The 17,641-nt window shown below is 34.8% G+C and overlaps 1 protein-coding gene across 1 annotated transcript; it reads right to left on the bottom strand.

Annotated features, from left to right (window-relative positions):
- Positions 1-4,533: 4,533 nt before the first annotated feature.
- LOC132311266 (shaggy-related protein kinase eta-like) lies at positions 4,534-17,187 on the bottom strand. Its single transcript, XM_059809103.1, has 12 exons — positions 17,018-17,187; positions 15,904-15,996; positions 15,519-15,578; positions 15,165-15,437; positions 15,012-15,086; positions 14,828-14,884; positions 9,326-9,466; positions 9,109-9,159; positions 8,921-9,016; positions 8,743-8,826; positions 8,366-8,467; positions 4,534-5,020 (listed from the first exon to the last, which is right to left on the bottom strand). Exons 1-12 carry the CDS (start codon positions 17,105-17,107, stop codon positions 4,925-4,927), a joined length of 1,218 nt encoding a protein of 405 aa, XP_059665086.1. The 5' UTR covers positions 17,108-17,187; the 3' UTR covers positions 4,534-4,924.
- Positions 17,188-17,641: the final 454 nt, after the last annotated feature.

The following is a 17,641-nucleotide window of genomic DNA, read 5'->3' as shown; positions in this document are numbered from 1 at the left end:
ACTTGAACTGGATCCGCGTTAGGTTGAGATATATTGCGAGAGCCGTCGTATGCAATTGCTCTCTATCACCGTCATGGCATTTGACTCTTAAGTATGAGAAAAGTATAAACTCTTTTATTAATTAATAATTACTTTGATTTGTTCGGCGGATACTTCGGGATCCTTAGACCGACACTTTGGGTAATTATGTAATTAATAGTTAGAGGTTATATTTTCAATATTTGCATCATTGCTACTTGTATTTATTTTAAATTGATTATGGTTGATCACAAAGTAAATTCGAAGGCCTTCGTATGTTTTTAGATAAAATGATTTATTATATATTTATTTATTTAAATTATTATTTTTGTCAAACAAATGTTTTATTGTGATCGAGCCAGAAATAATCAATGGTACCAAAATAAATATATTAATTAAGTAGTCAGAATGATGGCTTTATTTATTCGATAACTAATTATGCATAGAGGGGTCAAAGTGCAACATTGACTTAGAGGTTGTTTATTATTTAATTGGAGTTCAATTAATTTTTTTTAGTGGAGTAGAAATTAATTTATGAATTAAATGAATTGGGTCCATGGACCGGGCCAATTATTAATTCATTGTAGCCAATAAAATAATAAGCCCAAAAGATTCTTACTCATAGCCCAACTTGATATTGGAATCCTGTTAGATTTGAGACATGTGAATTAGAGATTGAGAAGGATTTATTGTTTCCTTTTCTTTATCTTTATGATACCTATAAATATATATGATCTATGTATATTTTAGGGGTGATTTTTGGGAGAAGGAAAAAGGAATATATTTTCTCTCTCTAGAAAATTAGGGTTAGTGTTCTCATCTAATAGAGGCTTCCACAAGCTTAGTTTTCCAAGGTCATTCATGGAGGCTTATGAGTGATTATTAAAGGCAAAATAATTACCAAGAAGATGGAGATCCAAAGAAAAGACATCTTGCTAAGGGATCTACAATAAGTGAGAACATTCACTTTAGAGGAAAGATTTAAAGGTTTACTCAGACCTTTGATGTAAGTATTCAATCTGTTAATTGAATGATACATCATATTTTATTTTTGCATAAAACTTGGCTCTATGTGATGAATCAAGATCTATAGATCAAAATCCCTCAAAAAGCTTTTAAAACTAGCTCGTTTCCGAACACCTCTAGCATCTTGCTTTGATTCTTCTTGCACTCGCATCGCATTGACCCTGCTTTAGCGTGGGATTGCTTCCCCGCATGCTTTACGTTTCTTGAATTTGGCTGATCGAGGACAACCTGGCCTGCATTGCTATCTGGTTGCTGGACGAGGTTGATTGGTTGCGAGCCCGGAGGAATTGGTTGTGTGTTCGCCGATGGCGGTGGTGGTGCATTGATTTGTTGGACGGTTGCTCATAACACCTTGTTCTCATAACGCTAAGTATTAATCTGTGCTTCATTGGCCTGATGTAGGGCATCAAACTGTTGCTGAAATTCCTCACACATCTTCTACATGATTTTCGGTTGTTGTTATTGAAAGGCGTTTGCTCCAGTTGCCATCCCAGAATGATGTCGTATGTAATGGATTCTTAGAAAAAGGGTAAGAAACTTATATAGCTTCCTATAGACTATCCCAATAGGCCAGCAGGCGGAATGAGGAGAAGGCCCGGCAATCATACCAACCGCAGTCGAAAAAACGTGTTCCTTTCAGATAACACGGCACCGTAGGCCATCCTCAGCCTTCTTCGTTTTCGATGAAAAATCAATCTCGATCTCCAAAAGCTTTTTCCTTCCCTCGCCACATCTCCCACTTGTATAGATTGTGCCTTTCCTTTGGTGCAAAAATGTATGTGCAAAAATTCGCAGACTTGGAACAGTCGACGAGGATCATACAACATACTCAATAAACGACAAAGAAAAAGGCAAGCTTAGACTGGAGAATTTGCTCTCGGGTCTTACTATGAGGACTTTGGCCTCTATAAAGGGTGGCAAATGGGCGGGTTGGGCCGGGTTTGGGTTGGGTTGAAAATGGACGGATCAATATGGGTCAAGACTCATATTCAACCCGTTCAGAACGGGTCAAAAATGGGAGAGTTGAAAATGAGCAAGGTCAAACCGTTATGACCCCTTGACACATTAATTATTATTTTTTATTTTTTATATTTTTATATATATTTTTTAAATTTTTTAATTATATTTATAAAAAAAATAATTTATTTCTAAAATTTTTAATTTATTTTTATTTTTATTTTTTAATTTTTAAAAAATTTTTTATTAAAAAAATAGTCTAATAATATAATCAAATATATATAATATATATACTTATTTTATTTATTGATAACCCAAAATCCAATGTGAAGTGACAGAGTGCTGGAAGTATGTCTGCCATAAGCAATGGCAGTAAAATCCATGACCGTTCAATTTTACAACAAAACAGATTAAAAATAAAATAACGACTCATTGATATGACAAAGAAATTAAAACAGATTTAAAAAGTGAAAGCATCAACCGCCAATAACATTTGAAATATCTAATTTTTTTAATATATAAAAAAAAAAAACACAATGAAAGCTTATTTATTTGAATCATAAAACTCAGACTACAACAAATTACAATATTGATAAAAATTCTGATATAAATATTTGGAATAAAAATAAAATTAAGTAATTGTAACAAATACGGTATAACATTGTAGGGAATAGAAAAAACAATTTATTTTTAAATTTTTAAAAATTATTTTTAATTATTTATTTTTTTAGAAGAAATTTTTAGAGAGAGAAACTTAGAAAGAGGGGATTGATGAGAGACAAATTTGGAGAAAGAGGGGATTGATGAGAGACAAATTTAAAGAAAGAAATGAGTTGAGTACAATATAGAATAGATGTGTGTTGTGTGTTTATTATGTGATGAATTGAATATGGTTCATTTTGACCCTTAAATTAAGTGGTTAAAAATTATCCAATCTATTTTGATTTTTAATTAATTATGGTTCACCCATAACCATTAAAAAGCAGGCGAATATGAACGAGTTGATGATTTTTGACCCATTTTGCCACTCCTATCTATTTATAATGAATTAAAGGGGTTGAATTGGTTTAGGGCTCGCATTGCTTGCTGTTTGTTTCCTTGTATGATTAGTTTACACAAACGAATTACAACTATTCAATGTCCCCCTTCTTCATGCGGGACTTGTGTTGCTGATCAACTGGGCCGGTTCACACAGCTCTTGGATACTACCTCAGTCCGTTTCATTGGTTATTGAGCCGTTGGAATTGGGCTCGTAAACTTGAACTTAATTCTCTTCTCTTGGTTGGCGCACATGGGATGCTCATTGTGGCCTTCTACTTGATGACGTGTCATCCTGCTGCTATTAGAGGTGATTTTTCCATTCATACTTGGGCAACTTTTTTTTTTTATTTTTATAGTTAGGGTAGGTCTAAGTTGAAAATTCTCAACCTAGTTTAGGGTTGGACTTTGGTTGAGGTGCTATTATTTTTTTTTCAAGGCAAAATGTTGGATTAAATTAGAGGTACGAAAAATCGGGAAACAACTCAACCGCTAGACTACGAAGACATTCATGGTTGAGGTGCTATTAACTAGAACTCAACCCTAATTCTAATATTATTTTCATATGTATTTTTAATTTTATATAAAAGTTTTAAATTATGATCACTTATTATTTTTTTTTTTAACATTTTAAAATAATAATAATAATAATAATAATAATAAATAATAATCAAGTCTACCCCATCATATCAGGTGAACTCATGGCCTTGAAAAAGAAATCTGTAACAGAAGGGAGGGATTCGAATAATAAAGTGTGTTTCTTGCCAAGAATATATATATATATCTATATCAACTGCTGTAAAATGCAAGTTCGCTTGCGAGCACCCTTGTGATGATGGCCTTTTTCTTTGTAGTATCAGTATAGAAGACTAGAACACACACATGGCCTTTTTCTTTGTTGCATCCGTCTAGAACTAACAATTTATGACGTAAAATGCCGGTAACTTGTGATGCACCGTGGGAGAAAAGTCTTCATATTTTTGCCCAAATCTTCCATCATTAGCCTACAATCTACTTTATAAGCCACGAAACAGACTTAAAAATAAGTTGTGATAACCTTTTCCGGAGACCATAACCCCCACAGACCAAGGTCACAATAGTCTACATAAAATCCTGCAACATTTTAGCAGCCGTTATCTTTTGTCCTCAAGAAGTTGTATGAGTTGACCATGAAACATGATTCCAGAAGTGACTTTTAAAGACCTCAAGTTGTGATTGGTTTTGCCCATGGCTGGCTAAAAATGCTTAAACTCCTGGTTTCATCGTAATCAGCAAGTACCCCAAGACCAGCTGATACAATGCCATACACCATCTTATACTAAAAAACCACAAGCACCTGGTTGTTCCATTGGAGCTGCCTCTACCCAATGGCACCACACCCTCCTCTCTTGTAGCACCATCTTGCCAATACAAAACACATTTTTTTAATATAAAAAAAAAAAGAAAAAAGAAAAAAGAAAAAAGGGCAGTAAAATTGAGTAGTACAACTGTACAAGCCACAAAAACAAACAGAATAAGTAGAAACATGACCATTCAAGTAAAAACAACCCAGACTACAAAGAGCTCTAACTGCCCTTGCTGTTTCATCATATTATCTTTCCAGCTAAACATGAATAGTAACATTACAATTTCTACTCCCAGCTTTCTTGAAATCTTCAGGATCAAAACAATGTACAGTGGCGGTGAAAAGTTTTCTTTAGCTATGACATGGTAACAGAATCACCCAATTCCTGGTTCAGCTGAAGAGCAAATATATGCATATGCTGGGCAAGGACAACCGCTGGTTACTTAATCCAAAACACCAGGTGATACAAAACACTGGCTAACAATCAGTTCCACATCCATCGACTGGCAAAAGAGTTGATTCCACATTACATCAACTGGCTTATGTCCCGGCCGGATGACAGAAGCTAAGGCCAACTTGCCGCCGGACATGCTCCGGTATCAGCCTGTTGATCAACTCAGGTGAAGCTCCAGCTAACTACAACCAGATGGGGAAGAATGGTACCAAAGGAAAAACAATTATAAGTTAGACAATCAACAATCACTTCAGACTTGATTACAACTATATTAATGTTATCAATCCTTCTCCCCCAACAACTTACAGATGACCAAAGAAAACATTGATCATGGATCAAAATACACATGGTGTAAGAAAATACTATTCTTACATCACTAAAAGACTCGTATAGGATCAATGTACTGTGATCACCACCTTAAGACCTCATCTTTTATTGTCAACTAATCCAAAACTTTACTAGTACTGAATTTTCCTATTTCGCTTAACCAGTGCCATACAACAAAATTGGGTAAGGGGTACGGCATATGTTTCTGACAAATTCAAATCAGATATTTGAATCATCTACATGGGAATGGGATAATAGAAGAAGAAAAAGTTGAGATAGATGATAACCTTTTTCTTCCCACTACATTCCATTTTATTCAAATTCTAACGAATATGTCTGTAAGAAATAGCATCATATATTATAACACATACGAAGTGTTTACATATCCATAAACTTTTGAACACGTTTCAAGCCAGATCCACCGTATCCTAACATTTGGAATTATGGCCAGACATTTAGACACCCGCACCCGATATATGTACTCGAGTCCATGTAACACAAATCTCCATACAAAGTATATATTTAACTGTCTCAAATTTAAAAATAAAAATAAAAATAAAAACTACAATCACCTCACTTGAGGTTTGGCCTATTTGCATTCGGCGAAAATCTTTGCCAATTTTTTGCAATGACCTCCCTTCTACTGTTCTGGTTACATTTTGGAGTGATTTTAACCTTTTGCCCCAATTATGATATTGTCAAAAAAGCAAGTATCTGGCTATATCAAATTACCGGTTTGCCTACGTTAATGAAAAAACAATTTTTTTTTCCCTTCCTTTTCTCTCCTCTCCACCAATGCCTCTACCCACGCCGCCTCCTCCCACCGCCATCACCACAACCATCTCTCCCATCGCTCTTCTTCCCTCAGTTCTCCCTCTTTCATCTCCACTTCTATCACTGCCACCCCATCACCACCACTTCCACCACCATCACCCCCACCCCCACCACTTACACCACCATCACTGCCACCCAATTGAACATACAAACCCTTCATGGAATCAAACCACGACGATCTCATCAGGAGCTACTGATCTCATCATCTAGCATTGAAGATACCATTGTACCACCACGAACCCAATTGAACCATTTTGATTGCGTCGGGGAGGAAAATTGGAGAGGGCAAGGCTGATTTTCTCCATTATTTGTGTCTCCCTCCGAAAACAACCCTCTGATCGTTGCTAGCACGATGTTGTTGAAGAACCCCCAAAGCATACCGGTTGTACATCAGCGAAATGACCGACAGCGGTGAGGCCGGCAAGAGGTCTTTGATGTTGGTGTAAGCCAGAGACTGCAAAGTCACCATCTATATGTCGGAGATTTTGGATTGTGTTTTTTGTGCCATTGGCTATAATAAGCTTGAGGGTCAATGGAAGTTGATCAATGGAGGACACTGTCAATGGCGTTTCCATGTGGGTTGGTTTTGATCAGGAATTAAATTAGAGTCTGGTTTTGATCAGGAATTCGATTAGAGTAGAATTTTGGTTTGGAGATTTGGGTGACGGTTTTTTCCATTTAGAGGATTCCAATGTATTTCTTAGTGTAATGGTGGCTGTGGTGGAGACGGGGAAGATGAGAGGTGAGATCAGTGGTAATTTTGGTGGGGATTGAACATGGAGGGTTGGGGTGGCGGTGTTGTGGATTGGTGTTGGTGGTGGCGGGCAGTGTAGTGGTAGTTACCCTAACCCTAAAACTAAAATTAAAATTGTAATTTATTTAATTAAATTATTCTAAACAATAATTATTAATTTGTTTTAAATAAATAAATATTATTTTAACTACATTTTAATTAAATGTCCCTTAAATGTATTTTAATTTTTAATTACATGTATCATTCAAATGTAATTCATATTTATTATCAAATGCTAAATATGAATATTATATATATTATGAAATTTACCTCTTTAGTTGATTGGTTAAATAAAATACATAAATCTCAGCAGGGGTCATTGTACCCTTAAAAAAATGATAAAAAAATATAATAAGGTTCATTTAAGCAATAGTGATAAATATTTAAAGTGTTGCAATACTCCAACGGTATGTGCGTGTGTAATATATTGATATTCAATCCCAACAAAGTGATGAGGATGATATCGTCATCATCCTTGACTAAATCCCCCATATGAATGGGGTCGGCCACATGAATTCTCTTTCCAATCTTTTTTGTTGCATACCATTTCACCTATTATATTTAACTTTTTAAAGTCATTTTTAATAATCTCATCCTATGTTATCTTTGATCGCCCTCTCCTCTTACTTTCTATTACAACTAGTCTCCCTCATTCAATTGGCACGTCACTAGGTCTTCAATGTATGTGTCCAAACCAGCAAAGCCTACTCTCTTTAATTTTCTTACCAATGGGTGCCATACCTAATTTCTATGTCACACTTTCATTAGTGATCATATCCCTTCTAGTCACTCCACTCATCTATCTTAGCATCCTCATCTACATTGTTCTTGTTTCTTTTAAGAGCCCAACACTCTGCTCCATACAACATGGTGTAATAGCAGTTCTAGAAAATTTTCCTCTTACCCTATGTATTATTTTTTTATAACATAATATCCCACCGGGCCACTGCTTGTCTCCAATTTGTCCAACACTCTCCAATTCTACTAGTTATATCACTATTTGTCGCTCCATCATTTTGGATTATCGATCCTAGGTAGCGAAAATAATTGTTTTGAGTAATCTTTTGGTTTTGGAGTGTTATCATTAGATAGATTATCAATGTCCGAGAATCTTTATTAAATTTACATTCCATATACTCAGTTTTACTTCGACTAATTACTTCGAATCTAAAGCATTCTTCACATTTCTAGTTTCATTGCTAAGCTCTCTTTAGAGATATCCAAGAGCAAGATGTCAAAGGCAAAAATTCAGTAATCGGAGCATACTTGCCCATATTATTACCACAGTGCATAATCAACCATATAGCTGTACCAAACCAACAACTAACCGCCTTAATTATCTTTAGCATGATATTTAATCTGAGGATTCATTATGGGTAGATTCTACTTCTACAGGCAGACTGCTCATCATTTATACCACAGTAAAAAAAAAAAAAGGCATAGGGAATAGGCAACAAAACCTACGCATCAATTTGAAAGGAAGAATTAGAAGGGGATAGGTTCACACACATGAAACAATATGAAGATTCGCTTTTCCTTAATTGGCAAAATAGTAAATATTTAGGAGGCATACTTCCTGTTTGAAGTTGAAAAGATGGGGCAAAGGACGACCATTTGGAAGACGGACATTGGGCTCCCGGAGCTCATCAAAGAAAGAATGGGCACATGCTTCTAGCTGCAGGAAGAAAAACACCAAGTCAACTGTGAGAGCAGCAATTATCAAAGGTTTAAATATATTAGTTTGAAAAAGTAAAGGAACTGACTGGAAAAAAGAAAAAGAAAAGGATCTTGAAAATACAACAAAGGCGGCAAAAAGTTTAGGAAATTTACAAGAGAGAGGTTTCCATCCAAGTTGTTAGTGTTGTTAAACATAGTTCATGGTGATCACAGGCTATATCTAGAGAGAAAAATGATAAAACTTAATGAAGAGAAGGCGAATATGAAACTCACGGCGGTGCAGCGCAGACTTGGAGAGTATTGAAGGAGCCGCGAAGCAAGATCAATTGCTTCAGGAGGCATCCGTTTGTGGAAAACCTGAAACAAAGAATCACAATTAATCTTCAAACTAAAGCCACTTTAAGAAAACCACAAAGAAACTTGTACCTGAGATAAAAATCAAATTGCATACCTTGTGCCATGGGTGAGCTTTAATCTGAGGAAACCTAAAATCAGTATAATTTGGATTCATGCAGCGAATTTCTTCTCGAGTTGGAGTCCCAAGAACCTGGTAAAAAGGTTCTGAAGTCAGTACAAGTAATCATATGATTATCAGAGTTGTAATCCATAGAGAAGTCAACCCATGAAATGTGGGAGCACCTTGATAATCTCTACAAGTTGGTCCACTGCATTTCCTCCGGGGAACAATGGCTAAGATAAAATTTGAAACTACGTAAAGTAAGCAAAAAATAATTGAAGAAATAAACTTTCTTTTTTTTTTTTTTTTTTTCGATAAGTACAACAATAATTGAATAAATAAACTTCCAATAGTATTCAGGATAATGAAAGAAACAGATAGAATCCACAAAGCACTAACTTGCCCCAGAAGAAGCTCAGCAAGGACACAACCAGCCGACCAGATATCAATTGATGTTGTATATTCTGTTGCACCAAATATGAGTTCCGGAGCCCGGTAGTAACGAGAGCATATGTATGATATGTTTGCTTCTCCCTTGACCTGATTACCACAAAAATGTTGGTGAAAATAACATACTTGCAAAACTGTCATACTTAAATGCAGGTGAAGAGTGAACAAACAAAATGCGGCAATATGTTTAGGAAGTGTGGTTAGTAAAGATCAAAAAAGTAGTAAGATTTGGATTCCCCATTAAAAGATTACATACATCTAGTAATACAATGTTTTATGGTTAGATTGAATGAAAAGATTATCACCACGAAGCATAATATTTAATAAACAGGCACACAAAGATGGAACACGAGCCATGAAAAATGTCTCAAATAATAATTTTACACATGTAAATGCCATAATATATTAGAAGAAATGCAAGATTATCTCTTCCGCTCAATGCTCTCAAAACTAAAAGTGAAAGAAAAGAAGGAAAGAAGAGGCTAAACATAGATGACTGAAGAACTTAGAAAGCGTGAGCATGTAACAAGGTAGCACAAGAATGCACGAAACAAACAAGAGAGAATAAGAAACTCAATCCAAATATACAAATGCTAAGAAATAGACACAGAATGGGAATGAAATCAGGAAAAGAAATGGACACAAAGCTAGAATTGCTGTTCAAAGTACAAGGAAATGTAACAATAAGAAATTAAGTGGCAACTGGAACCTTGTATAGAAACTAAAAAACTTTAACAGAAAGTGTGTTATAAATAGAAATGTAAACTTTAGAGAATAATTAAAAAATTCTTGCTCCTTTTTAATGATATTTTCAGTATCCAGCTGCCTCTTAAATGTTTTACAACAGTTTCAGAAAAAAATGAAAATATCTTGCAAAACCTGAAAATGGCTTAAGGACTCGTTTCTTTCATAAGTCATTTTCCAGATATACTTTAGAAACTTAAATTCCCGAACAATAAATATGTATATTTCTGTGTGCATGTCTATACAATTACATGTGCATAAAGTATATATACATGCACCTACACACTCTTATATAAAATGCACAATGATTACATGTTTAGACACTTACATAAAATGCACATCTACATATATGCTGATTTGCATACATGCCTATATACCGATCTATGCCTATTTTCTCCTTTATATATATACAGTATAGCTCATGCATTTTCTAAGAAATAATAAACTAATTTTAATACACAACAAAAAGACCAGAAAATAAAAAGGAACGTGATCTTTTTCTGTAAACAAATTTGCATGAAAAGTATTTCATCTGTAAAACATGTTACTTTAAAAGAAACAGGGCATCTTTGAAAATTAAGCTCACAAGTTTCCTAAAATTTTGTAAGTGTTCTTAAAAGTTTCATGAGATCCAGATGTTTCTGGAACATTATCTAGTGGTCTCTCTTAATATTTCTTAGAAGTTCCATGAAAGCTTCAAAAACTAGTTTCAAGGGAACATGTTTTTTTTCTGAAACTAAGTTTCAGAGTGACTGCAATAAACATGTTTGATAGAAAGGCTCAAAATACAGTTCCAATATCCAATTAACGACATTACTGAAAAAAAAAAATGGTTCACAAATTTAGGAATACAAGCAACAAAATGTTGAACAGGAGAGAGAAGAGAAGCAGAATAGAGAGAATTAGAAAGAAGACAAAAATTAGGGAGAAGACAATCTCAATTATCAATAATCATCAAAATGTGTCTCACTCAGTTTCACAACCACATATATATAGGCACCAAGTAAAATCCTTATCAAACTCTACTACCAAACCCTAAAGAAATGAGAAAAATAAAATATAAAAGAAATCCTGAAATCATCCTCTACACCTACACCTATAGCAAGTATGTAAACCACACGGCTCATCAAGATCTCCATCAAACAGTCATGACATATTCACAAGGACAACATACCACAATAAGTGAATCAATAAATCCTATACGGGCATTCTATTCTATTAGTAAGATGGGAACAGGTTTCCATGAAATAATGCGCACAGAATAATTCATCCCCATTAGCCTTCCCCCTCCTCCCCAAGGACCCAAACAGGCACATTTGCACCTGCGCACGCATACACAGAGAGAGAGAGAGAGATTTACATAACCTGAAAATCTACAATAGAATTGTGTCACCAAAACAATTTAATATGGTCAATTTGTTTGAACATTGTCAAATTTGCAAAACATATGAGCCTCAAGTAGAGAGAGAAAATAGTAAATTGACACCTTCCACCCCCACCCTCCTGTCCTTCTAAAAATAAAAAAAGTGTGCATCCATTCCATGCAGCTGAAAATCCAGATGCATTTGCAAATATAAGAACTCAAATTGTGCACTTCAATTTGCTCCAATAATAATCATTCGGACAATTTTTAAGGAGAAAGATGGACCAACAAAATAAAACCACTATAACACCTAGTGTGACATTACATGTATGACAGCTTTCCCCCAAAATCACTATAACCAATATAACATTTTAAATAGGAGTGATGCTGCACAATGCTCAACTTGAACACACAGCTTCCCCCCAAAATCATTTAACAATAATCAACTATAGCATACTCATGTGCGAACACAGGTTTGTAAACCAAGCTGACACATAGGATTAGCATTATTCAGGATCGTTGCTCATTGATGCATGTTACATGTATGACAGCACATACAACCACATATAAAGAAGTACTATATCAGATTTATGCAATTTGTTATTTTTACAATATCAATAAGAGTTCAAAATCTTTGCATTTTTATTATTTTATACCATTTGATCAATGTTAATTCATTTGCACATACAAGAAGTTCGAGCACTCATGCAGTTTTGAGAATGACTTGTAGTCCCATTTTTTTTTTTTTTTCATAAATGAATTACAGGTGCACAGAGGGCATACCCTCGGGAATGAGAACAAATCAGATCACAAAACACAAAGTATATGCTGAGAAAGCCCATTTCCAATACAAAACAAACAACTGAAACAAAAAACTACTTAAGTATATCATGAATAGAAGCATGCTGGAGTCTAGCCACTGTTCCAGGGGATTGAGGAGCATTATTCCCATGGAGTCTAGCACTTCTCTCTCTCCATAGCCCCCACAAAGAAGCAGCAAATAAACTTTTGAGTGACTTGGAGTCCCAGTTGATACATGAATAAGACAAATATATATATACAACGGGTGCGGTAGGATTGAAAAGTTACGGGCAAGTGATTCTACATATTGCTGTTTTCAAATTTCTGGAGGAGGTGGTTTGATAGGATAAAGAAAATGATATATCCTACATGGGCAAAAGTTCAAGAAGAAAATTTTCAAGGAGGTTTACTCTTTTTGAGCTTATTTCATCACAGAAGTTGAGGATCGGTATTTCCAACCAAGGAATTATGGAAAAGATTTGTTTCTTATTTGTTGGATGCTCTTAAGTAATCATGCATTGAAACATGGACTGCCAGACCTCCAACAGCAAACCAAGATTTATGCCACATAATTTCAAACCTATCACTTCATTTTTTATTCTATTTTATTTTATTTTATTTTTTGGGATAAGTAAAAGTATCACTTCATTTTAACCTATGATTCCAACATTAAGGAACTTTGAAAACTTTGATTTTGGGAATTCGTGATATTTTTTTCCCCACGGACCAATGGGTTTAAAATAGAATTCTAGCCAAAACCTCTCCCTGTCATGACAAGAGTGAAGTACCTGATCGACACATACAGGTTATACATTATAACTACATAGTAAATAGCATCACCCTTATAAGGTCTCTGGAAACTGACCACCCGAACCAAACACAAGTTAGGTAATACAGCCCTAACTTCACCTCCAAGCCAAGTGTCATTCCAAATACATACCAACAATGGGAACAGTAGCTGCCCAGTTAACCCTCTTATGCCATTCCAATGCCCCCATTCACTTTCCAGCCACACGCACCCTTTATTCTCAAAAAGAGTACCATTAAACAATCATACTGTCATAAAAACATAATTAGACATGTAACAAACTATTCACATGCAATAAATAAGATATCATAATCCACCCATAGAGCTGTTCAATTCTACACTCCTGCTCATGTGAGAAATTGAGTACTTATATGAAAGCAACAAAAGAAGAAAGAAACTTGTCAGTATTCGTGAATCATGAGACTTTAAGATTATTTGGGGGTCACCTAATCTTATTATTTGAAATTTTCTATTCCCGATCTGGATAATTAAAAAACATGCAGGCTTAAAGAGACAACATGATCTAAAAATTATACAAATATGTTTAAATGCAAGATTTGTGATTCTGATAAATCATGAATTTTAACTCTTACAGAAATCCCAATTTGGAATAACGTGCCTCTTAAACAAAGTTTTCAAACCAACTTTCTGTACCTGACAAATGCATATGGTACAGCAAAATGTATATATATATATATAATTAATTTGATAATGCACAGAACTATAAACACGTTGATATTGATATAGATTTGCGTAGCAAGCTCAAGCCCAAACTTGCTTATTTTTTATTATTTAAAAAAAAAAAGGCACTACTCTAGCTTGATATAGTTTTGCAGAACCTTGTACAACTTCAGTCAACTTAGCACAGTTTGGATTGTTCCCAACTAAGTAGTACTAATGAAACCCTAAATCCACAAATGAATGTTCCCAAAAACCAATAACATAACATCCAAACCGAAGAGGGGGTTGGGGGGTTGTTCATACCATGTTACATTATAAAATAAAAAGTTTATGCTTTCATAGATATATTAGCAAATGAATGCAAATTACAAATATGTCATGATAATAGAAAATCCAAGTATCAACCGAGCTGAAACCAGGCAACCAGAATAGCTTAGGCACATTAAGTTAAATGAAATGAGAGTTGGTACATTCACAACCCCAGATTTGGGAAGGACCCATATAAAAATCTTATGGGCAATAAATGAAAACGAAATATATAGTCAAACAATTAGACATCCAGCCTTATATTAGCCAGTATACTTGGAATAAAGTTAGGCTCAATAAAATTCCACAAATTAATTCCATTTCCAAAACTGCAAATTTCAGATGCTTTGGACTTCACAATTTTGTATGTTATTGAAAAGGGGGGGAAAGAATTCGAAGATTTTTTTTAATGTTTTTTGGTAATGTGGGAAAATAATTCAAAGATGGCATTGCTAGTACAACCTGACATGTCATATTGCATGACTAGAACTCTCACCTAATGGTATATCCATGCAAGCTTTGCATAAGTCATCATATGATTCAGATATTAATTGCCCATTATCATAGGTTGTGAATAAATTTTTCAACTTCCAGTTGCATAGAACAACTAAAGGAACACCAGTGGGCTTAATTAAACACTCATTCATCTACTTTGAACCACTTTGACATAAATGACTTCTCTTAACTTTTCAGTTACATATACGGATCATATAGAAAGTAAAGCATAATTGACGAGGCATACACGTACCAGAACTTTTGCACTTCCAAAGTCACAAAGCTTGACCTGGTGCGTGAGAGGATCAACCTGCAGATTAAGCAAAATACAGGTTCATATAGATATTCCAACTCAATCAGGAAAAGCAGATAGAGACTAACATAGTTCATATACATATTTCAACTCGGACAGGAAAAGCAGAAAGAGACTAACATACCAGAAGATTTTGAGGCTTCACATCCCTATGACAAACTCCAGGAACAGCATGAATATAAGCTAGACCCCTAAATATCTGTCAAGCATCAATCTATAATGTTACAGAAAATAAAAGGATGATAAAATTAAATCAGAACAGAAGAAGAAGTCAAACCTGATAAGTGTAGAGCTTCACATAGATGAGTGGCATTCTTTGATTTGCATTGCTGTAATGCTTCAGAACCCGATACATAGTCTCAGGTACATATTCCATGACCAAATTTAGGAAAAGCTCATCTTTACTTGTTGTTGAAAAGAAACAGTGCTTCAAAGAAACCACATTTGGGTGATCCATCAAGCGCATTAACTGAAGCTCCCGGTTTTTATACCGCCTGTCCTGCAGTACCTTCTTTATAGCCACAGTCTCTCCAGTTTCCAAACATTTTGCCTAGATGACAATGACATCAGACCATTGGATAGTAAAACCAATGATGGAATTTCAGTAGTTATAAGTCTAGGATTGTGGAACCTGAAACACGACTCCAAATGATCCCGTACCCACAACACGTTCTGCCATGTAACTAATGGTCTGCAAAAAGCATTATAAAAACCTCAGCTTTCTGAAATAGAAGAAATGAAAATAACCATCCCCTTATCTTCTCCTCACCAAATTAACTTCTCAGATTTTCAGACAAGATGTGTTAAAAAATTAATATTGGAGAATACTTTTATATCTTTCAACAATTAATATGTGATACAACCTATGCTAAGGAGAGAATGCGTGCAGAAATTTCAAGTCATATACTTTTTTTTTAACAAGAATCAAAATTAAAAAGGAAATAAGGGAAGGACAGCATATTGCATGGTCAACAATAATAGCCAATAAAACTGGAAACAAAAAATCTAGTCCTAACCTGTTTGGGTTCACCATTTTTGCCTCCAATGGTAGTGGAAATGATGTGACCAGTAACTTGATCATTCCCCTCAACGACAGTAGCTGACATTTCCTGCAATGCAAACCAAACCAGAGGATTAGACAAATACAAAGTACATTAACAAAGCATCATAGAAATCGCATCCTTGATAACAACAGCAAACCAAAATTGGCACTGAAGAAGATGCAGAAACAACAATAACTTCCCATCACACTAATTAGCCTAAAAAAGTTGACTTGACTACCATAACAGATCCTCCAAATTATTATGTTATGCTTTCAGGATGAGAAGTTAACTAAAGCAATAACAAGAAGAACTAAAGAGATATGCATAGGAAAAGTAATATATGATATAACCACAGGCTACAAGAAAGCATCACAGGCTGGAAAGCTTGCATTTGAAACAATAGACTATTTAAATAGAATCAAATCTCACCAACTGCATGAAGCTAACCAAAACCAATTGAAGCACAACAACCAAACTAAAGAAAAAAGAGCAAAAAGTTTTAACAACTATGGCAGAATTTGAGTAGAAACCCAAACCGTACCAAACCCTAAAACCTAAATAAGTGCAGACAACAAACATTGTATCACAAGAAGACCCTGGTAAAGATCAAATATCTCAAAGATGAGTGGAAGACCATAACGAGTTCAAGACTTCATGAGCAAAGAAACACAAAATAAACAGTAAAAGAACATCAAAAACTATGATTCCTATAGGCTAAGAAAAACAACAAATCATTGCTCATAAATACCAGTAATAATTTTGAATAACAGCATTAAGTGCATAACAATCAGAAACAAAAATGTAGTGCTATCTCTATCAGCTGTTGATGGAAGCTACGAGAAAACTCCAAATTCACGTCTAAGAGCACCTCACAGCTGAACTGTATAGAGAGCCCAGACCACCTAACATAAATCATACAATCTCTTCGATCGTCAAAAAATAGTATAAGAACAGCAAGATCGGGTGAAAATTGAAGAATTCCAGCTAGATTGAAGAAAATTAGACATGATTGAGCTCAAATTTGCTCCAGAAAACAAAAGGCGAGGATTGAGAGGTCGCCTGGAAAAGGAGAGTTGCCGGAAAATACCTTTTCGGAGTCCATCTCCGGCCGGCGAAGCGCTAGCTTCAAGGGGTCATGGTCCGGAGGATGGTGAGGTCCCAGCGGCAACGAAGCCATGTGCTATACAGCTCCACACCTTCTCTCTCTAAAATATATTTTCTCTCTCACAAAAAAATAAAATCACCCTCCGAAATAGACGAGTACTGTATGTACTTAACTGGTTGAGAAAACGCATAGACGAAAGGGAAAAAGGTTAGACCCACTCGACTAAAGAGAGAGTGTATGCCACGTGTTATAGGGTGGAGACAAAGGTATCATAAATCTAAAAAAATTATTTATAAATCTTACATGCTTTTTGGGGTTTAAATATCAATAAGTACTATAAAAATTTTAATTTGCATATAAATTTTAAAAAGCATAGTCTTTCTGTTATGCTCCTGTTAAGTTAAAACTAATTTTTTTGTCCAAATATTATTTCTGTTTTTTAAAATTAATTTTTTCGTTTCACTTTTCCAATATGCTTAATATTTTCTTAGTAATTAGAATCTTTTTTCAATTTATAAATTCTAAATATTAAATTTTATGTCAAATGTTAAATAGATTTGAAAAAAAAAAATTAAAATGTTTTCAAATAAGAAATAGGGTTAAGTG

Source organism: Cornus florida, unplaced genomic scaffold (genome assembly GCF_030987335.1).
Source record: "Cornus florida cultivar Cherokee Brave unplaced genomic scaffold, ASM3098733v1 CherokeeBrave_3.0.0_Hap2_Chr06, whole genome shotgun sequence".
Lineage (NCBI taxonomy): Eukaryota > Viridiplantae > Streptophyta > Magnoliopsida > Cornales > Cornaceae > Cornus > Cornus florida.
The sequence above is the reverse complement of the archived record's forward strand: the minus strand, read 5'-3'. Positions and strand labels throughout refer to the sequence as shown.

What these genes read in the sequence shown, in the direction of transcription:
- LOC132311266 (XM_059809103.1), bottom strand. Translation starts at nt 17,107, where the DNA reads ATGGCTTCGTTGCCGCTGGGACCTCACCATCCTCCGGACCATGACCCC. An exon ending in TTGGAAGTGCAAAAGTTCTG is followed by an intron (nt 9,467 to 14,827) that starts GTACGTGTATGC and finishes TGTGGTAATCAG; the next exon opens with GTCAAGGGAGAAGCAAACAT. An exon ending in TTTTCAACTTCAAACAGGAA is followed by an intron (nt 5,021 to 8,365) that starts GTATGCCTCCTA and finishes ATCTGGTTGTAG; the next exon opens with TTAGCTGGAGCTTCACCTGA.